Source organism: Pseudorasbora parva, chromosome 1 (assembly GCF_024679245.1).
Source record: "Pseudorasbora parva isolate DD20220531a chromosome 1, ASM2467924v1, whole genome shotgun sequence".
In the NCBI taxonomy this organism is placed as follows: Eukaryota; Metazoa; Chordata; class Actinopteri; order Cypriniformes; family Gobionidae; genus Pseudorasbora; species Pseudorasbora parva.
Genome location: NC_090172.1, coordinates 12,143,076 through 12,158,006, shown reverse-complemented (window position 1 = coordinate 12,158,006; position 14,931 = coordinate 12,143,076). Strand labels below are relative to the sequence as shown.

Genomic DNA, 14,931 nt, shown 5'->3' with positions numbered 1-14,931 from the left:
ACACATCTTCCTTTCTTAAGAATGATTTCAGCCACTAGGGTGCGTCTAGATTTTTAGGCTAAACGGTTCCTGGTTTACCTGCCTGAGTCCCTTAGTTTCCTTGGTTATTAGCTCTACAACTGTTCTATTTTATCCTTGACCATGTTCCTTGTGTTTTTATACCCTCAGTTCTGTTTGATCAGTTGTCTGTTATTGTCGATGTGATCGATAGCAGTGAGTAATTATCACTGCTATCTCCTGAGTTTTCCGTTGTAGATTATAATTATATTAAAGGATGCTTCGTCCCTACTCCTCCATGCGCTCACTCAACACCCTAACATAACACCAAGCGGTTTAGTTAGCTTCGGCAGGTCTGTAATATTCATCTAATCATAGACCTCTATATACACTGAATTAATAATAAATTGTAAATGTGCTCAGCATTCTGCAACAAATATTTTTCAAATTCTCTAGATTATTTTAAGTCAAAGAGTGAGCAAGAAAAATTCAAATGAAGCCCATGGATTTGGCAGGCAGGTATTAATGATGCTAATCTTGGCAGCCGCTCTCTTGGTGCTTTTCCACTGTATGGCACAGTTTGGTATGGCTCACTTTTTGGTGCTTTTCCACTGCATGGTACAATTCGGTATGGGTCCTTTTAGGTACTTTTCCACTCAATGGTGCGGTTTGGTACGGCTTGATATGGTACGGTACGGTTTGCTTAAATAGTACCACCTCGGTTTAGGCTCCAAGCATGCCATACCGATACTAAAAAGTGATTGTTCAGAGAGAATCATCACTACCATTATATGCTTTTGTGACAGTGATATACAGCGGTTGAGACCCTTAACACATTGCTAAATACAAGATTAGTTTACCCTTGTGCCGCGTCAAGCAAATCAAGTGATGTTGTCATCTGCGCTTTGTTGTAAGAGTGCCTACTCTCGTTTTAGCAGTATTTTCTTTTGCTGCTATCAGTCTCCTTTGAAACAAACGTGTTCATTCACCTTGTAGTTAAAAACATCCACATGCCGAGAAGCAGAAAACCAAACAAAGCAAGCCGAGCCATGCCGAGTCGTACCACCCAATGGAAAAGCGAAGCAAGCTAAGCCGAGCCATACCATACCGAGCTGTATCAAGCATTACTCTTACAGTGAAATCGCAGTACTTGCCTGTCCTCATTGGTTCTTGCGGAAGCTCTAAAAGTGTGTTGATCGCATTGAACAATTTTTTGTATTTTTATTTTTACTTTTTGTAGCATTTTGAAGCTTCATTTTTGTTTCTAAGATGAATGAAAGCTTATGGGTTTGGAACAACATGGGGGTGAGTAAATGATGACAGAATTTACATGTATATTATATTCATTGCTATCCTGCTCTATAGGCAGTCATATGCAAATGTATTTGCCTGCGTGACGTCACAAATCCCACAATATCAGAACGAGACGTTTTTGGAGCTTAAGTAAATAAATGCTTGGTTTATTATGAGGAGGGCATTTTAAGCTATGACAGTTGCATGATATTTTAATTGTACACTGTAAAAAAATTTTTTTTAAATAAGTTACAAGGTTGCCTTACAATTTTGAGTTCATTGAAATAAGAAATTTGAGTTAATACAATGAACATTTTTTAAAATCGATAACCTTTATTCAAATATTATTAAAAGATTTTGTAAGCATATTGGGTAATTGTGTATGTTTTATTTGTGAAGACGCAGTGAAACATGCCAAATAGTGGCAATAGTGGCTATTTTCAGGATTTATCATGTTCTTTATATGGTTCAGATGCAATAATATTCAGTTTCTACACTGTAAAAAAATATTTTACAAATAAGTTACCTGGTTGCCTCAAAATTGAGTTCATTGAAATTAAAAATTTGAGTTAATACGATGAACATTTTTGAGAATCGATAACCTTCAAATTCAATTCAAATATTATTAAAAGATTTCGTAAGCATATTGGGTAATTGTGTGAATTTTATTTGTGAAGACAGTGAAACATGCCAAATTGTGCTATTTTCATGATTTATCATTTTTTTATGTGGTTCAAATACAATAATATTTTGAGGCTCTATTTATTAAACTAATTTCCTTCATTGTATCAACTCACATTTTTAATTTCAATAAACTCAAAAGTTTAAGGCAACCATGTTATTTACTTTTTTGAGTTAAACCAACAATATTTTTTACAGTGTATTTATTAAACCAATTTTCTTCATTGTATCAACTCAAATTTTTAATTTCAGTAAACTCAAAATTTTAAGGCAACCAGGTTACTTACTTTTTTAAGTTAAACCAACATTTTTTTTACAGTGTACAGACTTCATATTTAATAATAAATTTAATATAATATTTACATTCTGTGTGACTTTTTTGGATCTTTATGTCAGCAGTGTTTGAATTCGTTGAATTCATGAAAAACATGATCTAGAGAACAAAATAATGTTCTTATGTCTACAACAGCTAAAGTCAGACGTTTCTGAGGAACAGAAAAAAAAAATTAAATCTTGCTCTCCTGATGTGATCATCATACAGTTTGAAAAGAGAGACCTGGGCAGTTTGCTTATATATAATGACAAATATCAACTGTACAGTGACACAATCTTGAGTTGGTATGAATTAATACTTTTTTGGGTGAATTATTTCTTAAAATGTCATAAATCTCCATGCCTGATTACCCTCATCTTTTTAGTCATGCATGGTATTTGAGTGATTTTAATATGTGTTTACATATTACTTAATATTTAAATTTAATTGTAAAGCATTTAGAGTTATGCTGGCCTTGTGAATGTTCTAGAAATAAAAAGCTGGAACAGAAATAAAAACATGATGTTCCATTTTTGCATGTAAACAGGTTACAGATATGATGCAGAAAGCACTGTTTGACTTTCTGAAGCACCGCTTTGAGGGAAGGTAAGTCTTTAAGCCGTTTCTCTTCCTCCTTCACCCTCCTTTGGGATAGTTTATATATTTGTGTGTGTGTATGTCACGTGAGTGTTCAGTGTTTCTTAAAATAGTCACATCTCATTGCCTTAATTGGCCATGCTGGTCCATAAGCACACAGCTGGGTCACATGCTTGTACCTTCCCTCGACTGCAGTTTTCCTGACACGACTGCTCTGTATTTCCAGTATGACATTTAAAAAAAATATGTGGGTGAATGTTTTGGTGAATCTCATTCAGTTTATTTTGAAATCTGTTGGACAGAGAGAAACAGATGTGTGCAACGACTAATTCCACTGTAGTTAAAATAGAAGTATAAAAAAGTCTCAATACTAACCTAAGAAATACTAGTATTCCATAGCCAAATACACAAAGCTGCACTGCACACAGAGTTCTAGATCTTTTACTTCTACAAATGATGTCCAGGACATTAGTAATTGCTGCTCATGCTGTCTCTTTCACTGTCCTTGTTTTCTCTAATACAGGATATCAATCACAAGGGTGGCTGCTGATATTTCTCTGGCCAAGCGCTCTGTGCTGAACAACCCCAGTAAACATGCCATCATTGAGCGCTCAAATATACGCTCCAATTTAGGTCAGTGAAATTGTTGGTATTTCTTGTCTTTTTTGATATGATGGTTTGGTGTGAATGACCAGGAAATTAGATGTTTTGTGAGATGTTTAATATATTTTTATAGTGTAGTAATTTCACATCTCCAAATGTGAAGCATGTGAGCACATGAACATAAAGGCACTTTAGCCTTTCTTTTAAATATTTCTCAACCATACGGTAGACCTTAAGTTGAGTGTGAAAAAAATCAGTCAAAAGAAGACAAAATCTACTGCTCTATTGCTCCACCCCCTGTCTGCTTTTGGCATGGATGGGATGGGAATTTTCAGTTTGCACACGTCAGTTAGTCACACAAAGGCATGAAGTTGCTTATCGGTCATCAAATAATAGGGTCAAACATGATATCAGTTAAGTAGGGAATCAAACCATAATGCTGTAGTTAGTAGTGGGGTGTCTAATACTAAACAATAAAAATACAGCAAAATATAAGAGACATACAGAAATGCCTGTTTACCATCATTTTTCAAACGTTTGTGTGCCTGTACGGTTGATATGTCTGTAAATGGGTAAAATAGCCAGATAGTAGGACAGACTGAAGCGTGGAAGGAAAAGCGGTGAACAGGCGACAGGGTCATCGGCGGCCAAGGCTCATCGATGCACATAGGGAGCGAAATCAAACAGATGAGCTACTGTAGCTCAAATTGCTCAAGAAGTTAATGCTGGTTCTGATAGAAAGGTGCCAGATTACAAGGTGCATCACAGTTTGTTGAATATGGGGCTGCATAGCCACAGACCAGTCAGGGTGCCCATGTTGACCCCTGTTCACCTCCGAAAGCACCAACAGTGGACATGTGAGCATCATATCTGGACCACAGAGCAATGGAAGAAGATAAATGGCCTGGTCTGATAAATCATGTTCTTTTACATCACGTGGATGGCCGGGTGTGTGTTACTCACTTACCTGGGGAACACATGGCACCATGATGCACTGTGGGAAGAAGGTAAGTTGGCGGAGGCAGTGTAATGCTTTGGCAATGTTCTACTGGGAAATCTTGGGTCCTGCCATCCATGTGGATGTTACTTTGACACATACCCACTACCTAAGCATTGTTGCAGACCATGCATACCTCTTTATGGAAACAGTATTCCCTGTTGGCTGTGGCTCTGTATATTCCCTGCTGGTAATGCGCCCTGCCACAAAGCAAAAATGGTTCAAGAATGATTTGAGGAGCACAAAAATGAGTTTGAGGTGTTGACTTGGCCTCCAAATTACCCAGACCTCCATCTAGTGGCGCATCTGTGGGATATGCTGAACAAACAAGTCTGAATGATGGATGCCCCACCTCACAACTTGCAGGACTTAAAGGATATGCTGCTAACATCTTGGTGCCAGATACCACAGTAAACTGTCAAGGGTCTAGTGAAGTACATGTCTTGACAGGTCAAGGCTGTTTTGGAAGTAAACGGGTCCTATATTATAACCTATATTATCTAACCTGGGGTGCTAATAATTGTGGAGGGCACAATATATATATATATATATATATATATATATAAATTTCTTAGTCAATCCTGAATGCCACCAGGGAGGCCGACCTGGTCTGATCTTGTGACCTAGTCTGGCCTACCACCTGTCTGTTTCTTAAAACAGAGCCTCTGAAACATTTGCTTCTAGTAGAGGCATCATGTGAAAGAGACTGCAGACTGGCAGTAACCAACTCACTGGACCATAGAGATGGGCATCCGTAGACCGTAGAGAGCAGGACTCGGCATAACACTTTCCAACCCTTGCAATCGAGGGAGTTTCTCTGCTCGATCCTGTATCTATACTGCACTTGTTTTTAGCAATGGAGGTTGGGCACTCTAATAGAGACCCTTTTGAGGGGAGCACCTCCAGCCGGCTGATCTGACAAGGAGACCTGGTGAGAGTCCTTCAACCATCTTGACCAGACTTGGGGAGCTAAGCACTCTGGAGACAACCCTCTGAAACGAGGGGAGTACTAGGCCCAACCTGAGAAGTAGAGACCAGGCTCTAGACTAGAATCAAGGGGGGCTTGCAGGTGAGCCTGCAACCTGATAGTAGTCTGGTTTTTAGTCACGCTAGATACCCAAACTGATGGGGATTTGCTTTCACGGAGACCTGTTAAGGTCATCTACATGATAGCAAGTTCAGACCTGGAATGCCTCATCACATTGCCAACAAGCAGTTAGGGCTCTCAATATTAAGACAGAATTGCCGTCTTCTGCTAAGTTTTATGAATGGAGGCCTTATTTTTGTAACCACACTCAAGCTGTTTTTACTTGAATGTAAGTTCAAGGAGCTTAAAGGGGTACTTCAGCGCTGGGAAGATGAATCTGTAAACTGGGTCATTAATGTAGTAGAAATGTGAAATTATTTTTGATTTTGGTGCTTGCTTTCTAGACTGAGAAAAGACAGAAAATGTATTTTTGTCTAATGGGGATGAAAGATAATTCCCAGAATGCTTCGCTGCCCTGTGAGGCCACTCCCAGAAACAGGGCAATGACGCTATGGAAATGAACAGAACCTGGACAGAACCATCGGCACCCTGGCAACAAGTGGTTATACAAGCTTATACTAAACCTCTGTTCAGTTTGTTAAATGTATGATACTTGCACAATGCCTTAGCCATTGAATGAGCGTCTGTATGCAGTCTCAGAAGAAAGTCTTGACGGTTCAGGGTTCAGTAGTTTGATGGTGGTGAAGCTGGAACGGGTTCTTCCAGGTTGAAGAATGACTGTGGTGTTAGTCTGACTCGGTTAGGGTCTGGAAAGACCCTATTATACTATATTTTATACACATTATAGTTCCTGAATTGTAATAATAGCTTCCAGTGATTTGGACTCTGTATTGTCTTTAATGCTTCATTATCATCTTTACTCTTTCATTCTTTTGTGTGTGTGTGTGTGTGTGTGTGTGTGTGTGTGTGTGTGTGTGTGTGTGTGCGTGCGTGTGTGTGCGTGCGTGCGTGCGTGCGTGCGTACAGCGGAGGTACAGAGTGAGATTGAGAGGATATTTGAGCTGGCTCGGACATTGCAGCTGGTGGTTCTTGACGCGGACACAATAAACCACCCAAGCCAACTGGGAAAAACTTCTCTTGCACCTATTATTGTCTACATCAAGATCACATCTCCAAAGGTACACACATAGATAAGTCTCAATCATGTGTATTTGTGTGAAAAACCCGTTCTCTCACTGACTGATTTTCCTTGTGGAAAAAGAAACACATTTTAGCAGACTTTTAAAATAAGTAAAATAAGGCTTTATTCTCCACCAGTGACAACAAACTGGCATAACCCAATCATTCTAGAGGACAAAATCAAGTCCAGCCCCACAATTTTCTCATTCCAGAAGCCCTTTAACACTGATATACATCACAATAGGGAAGCAAAAAGACACAAGATCACAACTTCCATTTAATGCCATCTTTAAGAAACAGTCATGAAAGTACACTCTCTTTAATTAATATTACATTATCTGCTAGTACAGTTTTGTTAGGGGGGGGGGGGGTACATTTAATACAATTAAGCACACTTCTTTTTTTTAAGAAGGGACCCTGATTTTCTCTCAAATTGTCTTTCAACAGTGACATGTTGCTGGAATATTGTTTCTGACGTGTCTATCTTTCAGGTTTTGCAAAGGTTAATAAAATCTAGAGGAAAGTCTCAGGCTAAACATCTCAATGTGCAGATGGTGGCAGCAGACAAATTGGCCCAGTGCCCTTCAGTGAGTACACACACAGACACACACACACACACGACTTGGTGTATTTTGTATAACTAGCCAAACAAGTGCGTGTATAAAGCAGACATTTTATAATGAATTATTTAACTCACACTCTCCACTCTTTCAACACTCTCCACTCTTCTAACAATTCATTTTCCTATTCATGTTTCTTCTCTGTCCAGGAGCTGTTTGACATCATTCTTGATGAGAATCAGTTGGAAGACGCCTGTGAGCACATGGCTGATTACCTGGAGGCCTACTGGAAGTCCACTCATCCTCCCAGTGTCACTCAGACAAACCCTCTGCTAGAAAAGCTTACCACAGTGGCTGCAGCTGCAGTTGCCCGCAAGGAAACACTGTCTAATCCCCAGTTAAAGGTGCTAATTAAACTTCAGTACATTTTAATCATTTTTCTGTCATGCTTAAAAGTAGTACACTTATTTTAATGTGTTGACTAACAAACTAAAGCACATTTACTCATTTTAAAGTACTTGATTATAATTTTAACTGTAGTGTTAGTCAATATTTCATTTTAAATTAATATATTTTCAAATAGATTAAATTGCCATCATTACAAATATATATATACAAATACATCTTTGAATAGAACATGTTAAAATATATTTTATTTAACCATAAATGCATGTCGGTACATTCAGGCAGCACAATTTAACTATATTTCAAACACAATAGAAGTTGTTATGGAATTATAATATACCATTTTTTTTTAAATATAATATTTTATATGATATATTTCAATTTATATTTGTCAAGATATTTTCCTACACATCTCTAATCATATCTATCTTATTTCATGTTACAATGTTTTATTCACTTTTTTTCTGCAGATGTAAAAAGTAAAACTGCATTCTGTATAAATTGCATTTTGAATAAAAATTGCAGGAATAAATCCCATTGTAAAAATACAATAAAAAATTACCAAGTATTCTTAATCCTAAACAGATACAGATAACCACACATGCTTCTGAATATTGATTGAGCTAAATTGTGTAGACTGCTTTAAGTTACAGTACACTATGTACGCTAGTGTGTTTTCGTTTTAAAACGCATAACTTTTGCTACGGTTATGTCTGTCGTCTACACTATTCCGGCGTTTTCATAGGTTAGAGTTACAACGAACAAGATTCGAGCAATCCCAAGTTTTAAAAAAACTGTGAACAGAGAAATGTCATTGGGAAAAAATGAACATGACAGATCTCGTAATAAAACAAGAATCAACATTGGCTCGGCTTTTCGGAGATAGCGAGAAGTTCAAGAACTGAAGGATTTTGAAATGTTGTAAGAGCGTTACAGAGATTTTACGGAACAGATCAATTGTCTTTTAATGGCTAGAGGGTCATGTGTTGCATTGTGTACTTTTTAAATCAAGCAATTTTCAGAAATAGTTGCAACTAAACTCTGGAATAAAAGTCAGAACATTTAAAAATAATTTTGTTTTACATGTAAATGGGCCAGTTAGTAACTGAAAGATGCATCATCTGAGTTTCCAGGGTTGAAAGAGCTGTTTAAACTTTTAACTAGACTCTTACTTTGACTCAAAACTGCAATCACAATTACAAGCCATGCTTCGATTATAACACTACATGTTGTAATATTCATGTTTTTGCAAATCGTTCTGTTGACAAACACTGCTGCTGCTCAGACTGAGGAGGTTACTCCTATTAAAGACTAGTAGCCTCAGTCACGGTGAGTGTGTATGTGTGTGTGTGTGTGTGTGTGTGCAACACTGTCAACAATTTAAACAGTGACGCTTGGTCATGCTTTCACTTGAGTGACCCTTGAAGTTCAGAACCACGCATGTGCTGTCATTATGTTATTGTAAAAGACCAGATTCAACCTCCATTTTTCCACGAAAGATAATAATAGTTTTTAAATTGCATAATGATAAGTAAATGAGGTCAGTTTTGGGTGTACTATTCCTTTGATAATCTCACCGTTGACTTTTTAATATGGAGTTATTACATTGTCATTCTAGGGAGAGTGTAGTAGATTTATTTGGTTTGTAGTGAATTGCCGTGACTCTTAAGACTTGCATGTGTGTGTGTGTGTGTGTGTTGTATTAAGTTTGTATTGAGATTTTTTCTAATATTCTCTTACTACAAAATAACTAGAATTTTAATAACACTTTACAATAAGGTTCCATTGTTAACATTGGTTATCTACATTAGTTGATACTACTAACAATGATTAATAGACAAAAATGTTTTCATTCATCGTAAGATATTTTCATAATTTACTGGGGCTAGTCAGTGATTTCATTGCCATCTGAATCCAGAAGGTCAGTGTTTTTCTCCCACCATTCGCGTAAAAATCCCCGGCTGAATTATCCACTGTTTTTTGACAAACACCAAGGTTGTGTGGTCATTTAATTGCCGTCCGTATCCACATCTCTAAGTTTAAAAAAAATATATATCACTTCAAAATTCACTGTTTATATCCTTTTTGACAACTGCAGAGCAGCGCAGTAATTTGGATGCATTTTAAAGATCTAGATTGTTATTACTGAAATGCTGGCAAGTATTTACAAAAGCAATATATTTCATCACCGCTCAAAAAAGACAAAGAAAAGCACGTAAACATTTGAAATGGGCAGTTATTACGGCAGATATTATATATGTTAAAATGACTTAGCAGCATTATTTTTACCTCATGTAAATAAGAGGCTGTAACTTATTTCCACTCATTTCCATGTGGAATAAAATAACATCCTGTTTGTTTCTTGAGATAAAATACAAGACAGAAAAACATTGTAACTATAATGTGCATCTATATATCTTCCTATTTTAAAAATAATAATTAGGATATTATTTCCCAATTATTAGATTAAATATACATTTATTATACCAAGCACATGTTAGCACCTGAGCAGCGTTCCTAGGTGCACAGGATCACAAAAAAAAAAAAAGTAAGGCCTTAGTTCAATTAGGACATTTAAGTTTCTTAAAAATGTCCGCAAGTTAAGCGCAAGTTAAAATGGATCAAACATTCATTTTAGTCTAGCACTAGCTTAAGCCTTGTCTATTAAAGCAGGGGCTAAAGTATGTATTAATCTTTATGTTAAGACAAGACACAACAGGAAAAACCATTGTTATTTTATGGACTTGTCAATTTAGAGATGTTGGCATATTTGTCTTTTTTTCAGAATAGTCCAAAGAAAACATCCAAAATGTTTATTTTATTACACTTTATCTATATTTGATTATGATACAAATCCAGCCAGTGAGGTTCCCTCTATAGAAACCTGTGACCCTAATGTCAACTTGGCTTTATCCAATGTTCAGATTTATGTTCTGCAAATTAGTGCATATTTATTACTGTAGATAAAGCCTCAACTGCATATTTAAACGTCGAATTTCAGAAAACTTCCGAATGTTTTGATGAACTGTGATTAATCTGAGGAAAGTATGGTGGCCTTTATTAGTTATATTTTCTTTACCTGTAGTAAATTGCCTTAATTTCAACATTTACTAATACATTATAAAAAATAAAGTGTATTTGTTTAATGGACCTGAGCTGACATGAACAAAGATCAATGCATACTATAACAAATCTTATTAAAACCAATATTGATTTAAAGAGAAATGTTTCAAATTATGAAAATGTTATGTTCATTTACTAACCCTCAGGCCATCCAAGATGTAAAGGTGCCTTTTTTTTCCTTCAGTAGAAGAGTAAAGAAGATTTTGGCAACACTTTAGTTCAAGGTCCAATTCTCACTATTAACTAGTTGTTATTAGCATGCATATTTCTAGGATATTGGCTGTGTATTAGCAGTTATAAAGCACATATTAATGTCTTATTCTGCATGACATCCTTAAGTTTAGGACATACTCTGCTAGAACAAAGACATTTGTTAGTTTTTTTGAGATTGCAAGAACAAGAACAAAGAAATTAGATAGTTCTGGCCAGGATATTCCATACTTCACGAGAAAAGCAGGTGCCGAACAAGCAGGTGTTTCTCTGCATTAACCACGCCCACTTTAAATTTCTGACCAATCACACAACAGTTCTCTGACACCTACAAGAAATAAGTTCTGCTCAGGCGATGTGTCGGGAACAAGCTGCGAAAACTCCCAAACCAGGACTGGGAGCGAGAACTTTTTTCTTTGTTCTTGTGGAGTATGTCACTGCCTTTATTCCTAATACCTAAATGTAACTATTAATAAGCAGTCATTAGGAGCTTATTGAGGTAAAAGTCGTAGTTAATAGCTGGACCCTAAACTAAAGTGTGACCAAGATTTTTAGCTGAAACCATCCTTGCTGATTAACATAATGCAAAAAGTCAAAACTGTCCCTTTGAGAGTCAAAAAACACAGGCAAAACAAACGAATACCTGACGCTCCTGACGATACACTGAGGTCTTATGAAGCAAAACGATCAGTCTGTGGAACAAACTGGAAAGATTGACTTTTCACAGATTCCCATATTTGAGATCCTTCACAAACGTCATTATGCAACAGGAAGCTCACTCCAGACTTCCGTGAACACGCTCAGGACCGTTTGCCGAGGCTGTGGATTACAGGTAATGTTGTAAATAATCAGTTTCTTGCACAGATGGATCATTTTGCTTCATAAGACCTCAATGTATTGTCAGGAGCCATAGGTATTAATTTAGTTTTTTATACACCGATCAGGCATAACATTATGTGTGCAATTATGACTAATACTGTGTTGGTCCCCCTTTTGCTGCCAAAACAGCCTTGACCTGTCGATGCATGGACTCATCTAGACCCCTGAAGATGTGCTGTGGTATCTAGCACCAAGATTTTAGTAGCAAGTCCTGTAGACCTCCATGGATCGGACTGTTTGTTCAGCACATCTCACAGATGCTCAATTGGATTGAGTTCTAGAAAATTTGAACGCCAAGTCAACACCTCAAACCCGATGTTATGCTCCTCAAACCATTCCTGAACCATTTCTGCTTTGTGGCAGGGCGCATTATATTATATTTTCGCATTAATGTAAAAAGAAATGTGATTCATCAGACCTTGCCACCTTCTTACATTGCTCCATGGACCAGATCTGATGCCGTGCCCATTGTTAGCACTTTCGCTGGTGGCACCCTGACTGGTCTATGCAGCCCCATATGCACAAACCGTGACGCACTGTGTATTCTGACACCTTTCTATCAGAACCAGCATTAACTTCTTGAGCTATTTGAGCTACAGTAGTTTGTCTGTTTGATCGGACCACTGGGCCAGCCTTCGTTCCCCACGTGCATCAATGAGCCTTGGCCACCCATGAACCTGTCGCCAGTGTTCCTACCTCAGACTACTTTTGATAGATACTGACCACTGCAGACCGGGAACACTCCACAAGAGCTGCAGCTTTGGAGCTGCCTAATATATCCCAACCACTAACAAGTGCCGTGATAAAGAGATAATCAGTGTTAATTACTTCATAATGTTATGCCTGATTGATGTATGCTTTTTTGACGGTAGCCATTGACATTATATAAATCACCAAGGACTAGTTTCAGCTAAAGATATTTACTGTTCTACTGAAGAAAAACTACATCTTAAATGGCTTGAGGGTGAGTAAATTAACAGCAAAATTTCATTTTTGGGTGAACTATCCCTTTAATGGGACCTCCTTTATTGTAAAGTGTTACCATCATTTTAAGAAAACAAATCTTGGAACGCTACTTGCTGGAAGGACCTTGTGAAGTAATCCCAGAAGGTGCTGTTTGGTTGAGTTTCAAACATACATGTTTAGAAAAAAGATCCAAGGCACTTCTTCCAGTCTAAAAAAGTTAAAAAGCCTTTTCACATCATGGACAATTTTGGGTGTGCAAATCCATATAACTGCATTTTTTTATGTGCGTGTTACTAAAACAGGGAACCGGCAGTGACCAGAAAGCAGATCAACCAATGGGCGACAGGACAGGCTTTTACGATAACTATCATCACTACCAAAGTCAGAAGCAAGGAAGTCTGGAAGAAGACACCATTGAGGAGAGAAACACTAAAGACCAACAACAGTTACAGAGTGATTGGAGAAGCCGTCACAAACATCACCATTCCTCATCCACGCGGACTGAACACCACGGTCATCCTCATCATCATCACCGCCACCATCACCACCATCACAATCGGACGATGCGGACATTGTCCAAACAAGAGACGTTAGAATCCACGTATCCCGAGCCGCTTGAGGGACATACACAGACTCGCAGAGATGCGGAGGAACCGGACCCGTCGATTCAGCCAAACCACCATCACCATCACCATCACCACGGGGACAAAGAGAAGGAATACGACCACAACGAGAGGAACTGCCGACAAAGAGGGAAGCCGAGATCGCAACGAGAACCTCATCATGAGAGGGACAGGAAGCGAGGCGAGGAGGAATGGGCGAGAGAGCATTACATAGAGCAGTGATACAAACACAACCGTGCCACACACACACTCTACTGCTGACCTCTTCCATGGCCTTTGATTGGCCTCACGTCAATGTTGTGTGTTTTACAGGGCAGTGTATCGTATATGACACGTGTATCCATACAAGTTGTTTTTTCCAAGTGTGGAGACAATTATATATTAATTTAATATGGCATGAATGATGAAATTCTGTCTTCCTTTGAAGGTTGCCTATTTATTTTTTTATTTGCATTCATGGTCTTATTGAATGAATCATAGATGCATGTTATTCCAAAGAAGAAGAAAAAAAGAATCGAAATCCAATCTTTTTTTTTTAAATGGCTAAATGCCTCCATTTTAAAATCTTTTTTTGTTTAGTTTTTTTTGTATTGATATTTCCTAAAATTCTAGTTTGATATAATTAAATTACTATGAATTATTTCCATTATTATTCTGCTGTTGTTGTTGAATATTCTGTTCTCCCAGAAAGATGTCAAATCACAGGAGTAAAATGTGTTCTCAACTGCATTTTCAGTTAGTTTAAAAAAAAGGATATTTATTTTCTGTTGTGTGGATGTCATTTACAGTTGTTATTTAATGGTAAATACTTGTGTGTTAAAGGTGTGTATTGCCTTGCATATAGGATAAAGACATTACAAAAATGACATGATAGTTTTGGTTTGTTTAAACTGTCCCGACGAATTGACCAGGAATGCCTCAGTTCAAATAAAAGAAGACCATTTTTAGCTGTATTGTATTTAAAGTGCTAGCAATTTGAAAGATACTAAAAGAGCGTATTTTAGGCTTTGAGCATTTAACATAAGAAAATGTTATTTGAGCTGTGACGTTGTTTAAATTGTCCTTTTAGCAGCGAGACTTCTGTTCTTATAGTCTTGCAGATGAATGTTTCTGGTTGTGCATTAGATTGGGAACAAACTGTTAAATTCAATGGTTTTACTCAAATTCAGACATCACGAAAAATGTATGAATTTCCATGATCTTTTGAAATAAAACAAACATGAATATGCAAACATAGAAACAACCATTACAGGCAAAAAAGAAGAAAAAAGTGTAAACTGGGTCATTAAAGCTACACTGTGTACCTTTTTTAGTTTATTCTTAGCTAAAAACACAGTTCTTTCAAAAATATATGTGCTCATTAATGTATATTTACTTCTTTCAAGTAATAAAGTATTCTCGTAAGTTTATAATATGCCATTGAAAACACATACGGGTGAGGGGTTCGAATGCTGGTCTCCATGTTGCTCCTCCATCTTGAAAGTACATTAGCCAAAGAGGGACATACCCATAAATTC

At 37.3% G+C, this 14,931-nt stretch overlaps 1 protein-coding gene across 6 annotated transcripts in view; it reads left to right on the top strand.

Moving 5' to 3' along the window:
* The window catches only part of cacnb2a (calcium channel, voltage-dependent, beta 2a), a 67,089-nt gene extending 52,809 nt beyond the window's left edge, over positions 1-14,280 (top strand). For 5 of the 6 annotated variants that reach the window (XM_067423682.1, XM_067423605.1, XM_067423824.1 and 2 more), the window contains exons 8-13: positions 2,832-2,890; positions 3,405-3,514; positions 6,496-6,647; positions 7,140-7,235; positions 7,418-7,612; positions 13,094-14,280. In XM_067423682.1, coding sequence (XP_067279783.1) covers positions 2,832-2,890; positions 3,405-3,514; positions 6,496-6,647; positions 7,140-7,235; positions 7,418-7,612; positions 13,094-13,636 — 1,155 coding nt within the window. In that variant the 3' untranslated portion in view covers positions 13,637-14,280. Of the gene's footprint in view, positions 1-2,831; positions 2,891-3,404; positions 3,515-6,495; positions 6,648-7,139; positions 7,236-7,417; positions 7,613-8,898; positions 8,943-13,093 lie in introns of all 6 variants that reach the window. The other variant, XM_067423895.1, reaches the window with a different exon arrangement.
* The last annotated feature ends 651 nt before the right edge of the window (positions 14,281-14,931 follow it).